Source organism: Camelina sativa, chromosome 15 (genome assembly GCF_000633955.1).
Source record: "Camelina sativa cultivar DH55 chromosome 15, Cs, whole genome shotgun sequence".
NCBI classification, from domain to species: domain Eukaryota; kingdom Viridiplantae; phylum Streptophyta; class Magnoliopsida; order Brassicales; family Brassicaceae; genus Camelina; species Camelina sativa.
Window position 1 is genome coordinate 5,783,320 of NC_025699.1, and position 2,674 is coordinate 5,785,993.

The window sequence follows — 2,674 nt, forward strand, 5'->3', positions numbered from 1 at the left end:
CTGATAGTTGTTATCCCTGAAAGTGTTTCAGAAAAATGCTGCACCAAAGGCGATCTGCTTATTCCAGCTAATCTTGCGAGTTCCCGAGCCGCAGATATGTAATATTGCTGCATACATATGTTAAATCAATATTAAGACTTAGGTGTGAGAACCTCAAGAACGTTAGTATGAGTTGTATCAATGATCAAATTAAGTCTCCTTGATTATGTTATCATGATTCCAAAAGTTATACAAGCCAAAGTATCAGGTTAAGCTTTATAATCAAGGTGCGGTTGTGTCATGAAGAATACCCGATACCAGGTGCATGCAGCAATGACAGGGAAGAAGACAATAAGGACCTGCCAAGCAACCTGTCCCATCACTCCAATAATCCCCAAAATGTTTACAACAGTGATAGCAAGAATTGAAAATTGACTTGGCAATCTCAAATCCACGGCACTTTGATCTGTAGAAGCCTAAATCAGGATGGAAACAACAGTGATCAGAAAAGGACTTTTGCAGGATAAGTTTTTGGCATCGTCACTACAAAGATAGTTCTTACTCTATTCAAAATTCGGCCGATTGGTGTAGCATCAAAGAATGACATGGAGGCTCGAAAAATACAACGATGCATTTGATTGAAAAGTTCAGTAGCTATCTTGAAACCAGTCATCGCAGCCAGCATTGCTCTGACAAGTATGCAGAAGGAGCTTGCAGTGGCTAGAACTACATAGACTAGAATCAATGTAGAGCCACTCACTGGAGGTTTAACATCCTGAGAAACTGGAGTTACCCAAGCCATCCAATAGTTACTCCCANGCGAGTTCCCGAGCCGCAGATATGTAATATTGCTGCATACATATGTTAAATCAATATTAAGACTTAGGTGTGAGAACCTCAAGAACGTTAGTATGAGTTGTATCAATGATCAAATTAAGTCTCCTTGATTATGTTATCATGATTCCAAAAGTTATACAAGCCAAAGTATCAGGTTAAGCTTTATAATCAAGGTGCGGTTGTGTCATGAAGAATACCCGATACCAGGTGCATGCAGCAATGACAGGGAAGAAGACAATAAGGACCTGCCAAGCAACCTGTCCCATCACTCCAATAATCCCCAAAATGTTTACAACAGTGATAGCAAGAATTGAAAATTGACTTGGCAATCTCAAATCCACGGCACTTTGATCTGTAGAAGCCTAAATCAGGATGGAAACAACAGTGATCAGAAAAGGACTTTTGCAGGATAAGTTTTTGGCATCGTCACTACAAAGATAGTTCTTACTCTATTCAAAATTCGGCCGATTGGTGTAGCATCAAAGAATGACATGGAGGCTCGAAAAATACAACGATGCATTTGATTGAAAAGTTCAGTAGCTATCTTGAAACCAGTCATCGCAGCCAGCATTGCTCTGACAAGTATGCAGAAGGAGCTTGCAGTGGCTAGAACTACATAGACTAGAATCAATGTAGAGCCACTCACTGGAGGTTTAACATCCTGAGAAACTGGAGTTACCCAAGCCATCCAATAGTTACTCCCAATGTTTAAAATCTGAAAGAGAATCTGTACAACCAATATAATAGGCACAAGTGCTCCACCATACGCCAGTGCCATATACTTTTTGTATACAGTGAACCCAACTTGACCTTTCTCCCTCTCTTCTTGTTGAACTAGTTGTCCTTTCGGGTTAGGCGGCAAGTCTTCCTCTTGTTTTTCTTCTTCGTTGGAAACTTTGTTATCTTTGCTTGTAGTTAATTGTGCTGAAGCAGATCCCTTTTCATATGAATCAACTGCTGCTAAGGCATCAGTGTGAGCTCCTACAAGTTCCATGAAATCGGTTCCTGACTCAAGAATTTCATTGTACTTTCCCGCTTGTGTGATCTTCCCATCTTTCATGACCTATCAAAACGATTGTTTGAGATCATAAATTTCTGATTAGCTAAATGATTTGGAAAGATGGTAGAGCGACCAAGTCCAAACCAGTATAAGATCAGCTTCAGGCAAGAATTCAAGTTGATGAGTGACGTATATGACTGTCTTGTTTCTCAGAAGCCCCCGCAGGACTTCCTGTTACAGTAAACGATGAGCGTGAGAGATCATATCAAAATACATAGAAGAAGGCCAGAAGCCAGAACAGGGTAGAAGGTAAGAGTATATGTACTTCAAGTCAAAGTTATTAGAAAGAAAAGAAAATGATTGTTACCTTGAAGAGATGTGATCCAGTATGAGCGTCTACTGCACTAAAAGGGTCATCAAATAGATATATATCTGCGTCTTGGTAAAGAGCACGTGCAATCTGTACCCGCTGCTTCTGTCCACCGCTTAGATTGATACCTCTTTCCCCAATAACCGTCTGATCACGGAACGGAAGTACCCTCAAGTCCTTATTCAAAGAACACGCTTCAAGCACCCTTTCGTACCATTCTCTCTGCATTGGCTTACCAAACAGAATGTTATCTTCGACCTTGCCGCTCTGGATCCAAGGCGACTGTGCAATGTATGCCTTTCTTCCACAAACCTTAAGATTTCCAGATATTTTGGGAACTTCACCTAGTATGGATGAGAGTAAGCTTGATTTCCCCGAACCAACAGTACCACAAATAGCAATATTCATCCCATGAGAAATTTTGAAACTTATGTCTCTCAGCATCGGGATGGTAGAAGAGTCATCCCAAGAGAAAGCACCATTGCTAA

At 40.7% G+C, this 2,674-nt stretch overlaps 1 protein-coding gene across 1 annotated transcript in view; it reads right to left on the bottom strand.

The window, feature by feature from the left end:
• The window catches only part of LOC104748165 (ABC transporter C family member 7-like), a gene marked incomplete at its 3' end in the record, with an annotated part of 5,618 nt that continues 2,949 nt past the window's right edge, over nt 6-2,674 (bottom strand). Inside the window, exons 2-6 of the mRNA XM_019236672.1 lie at nt 2,184-2,444; nt 1,961-2,047; nt 1,265-1,879; nt 1,014-1,178; nt 6-107 (exon numbers count right to left, since the gene is read on the bottom strand). Of these exons, the coding sequence (XP_019092217.1) occupies nt 6-107; nt 1,014-1,178; nt 1,265-1,879; nt 1,961-2,047; nt 2,184-2,444 (1,230 nt within the window). The remainder of the gene's footprint in view (nt 108-1,013; nt 1,179-1,264; nt 1,880-1,960; nt 2,048-2,183; nt 2,445-2,674) is intronic.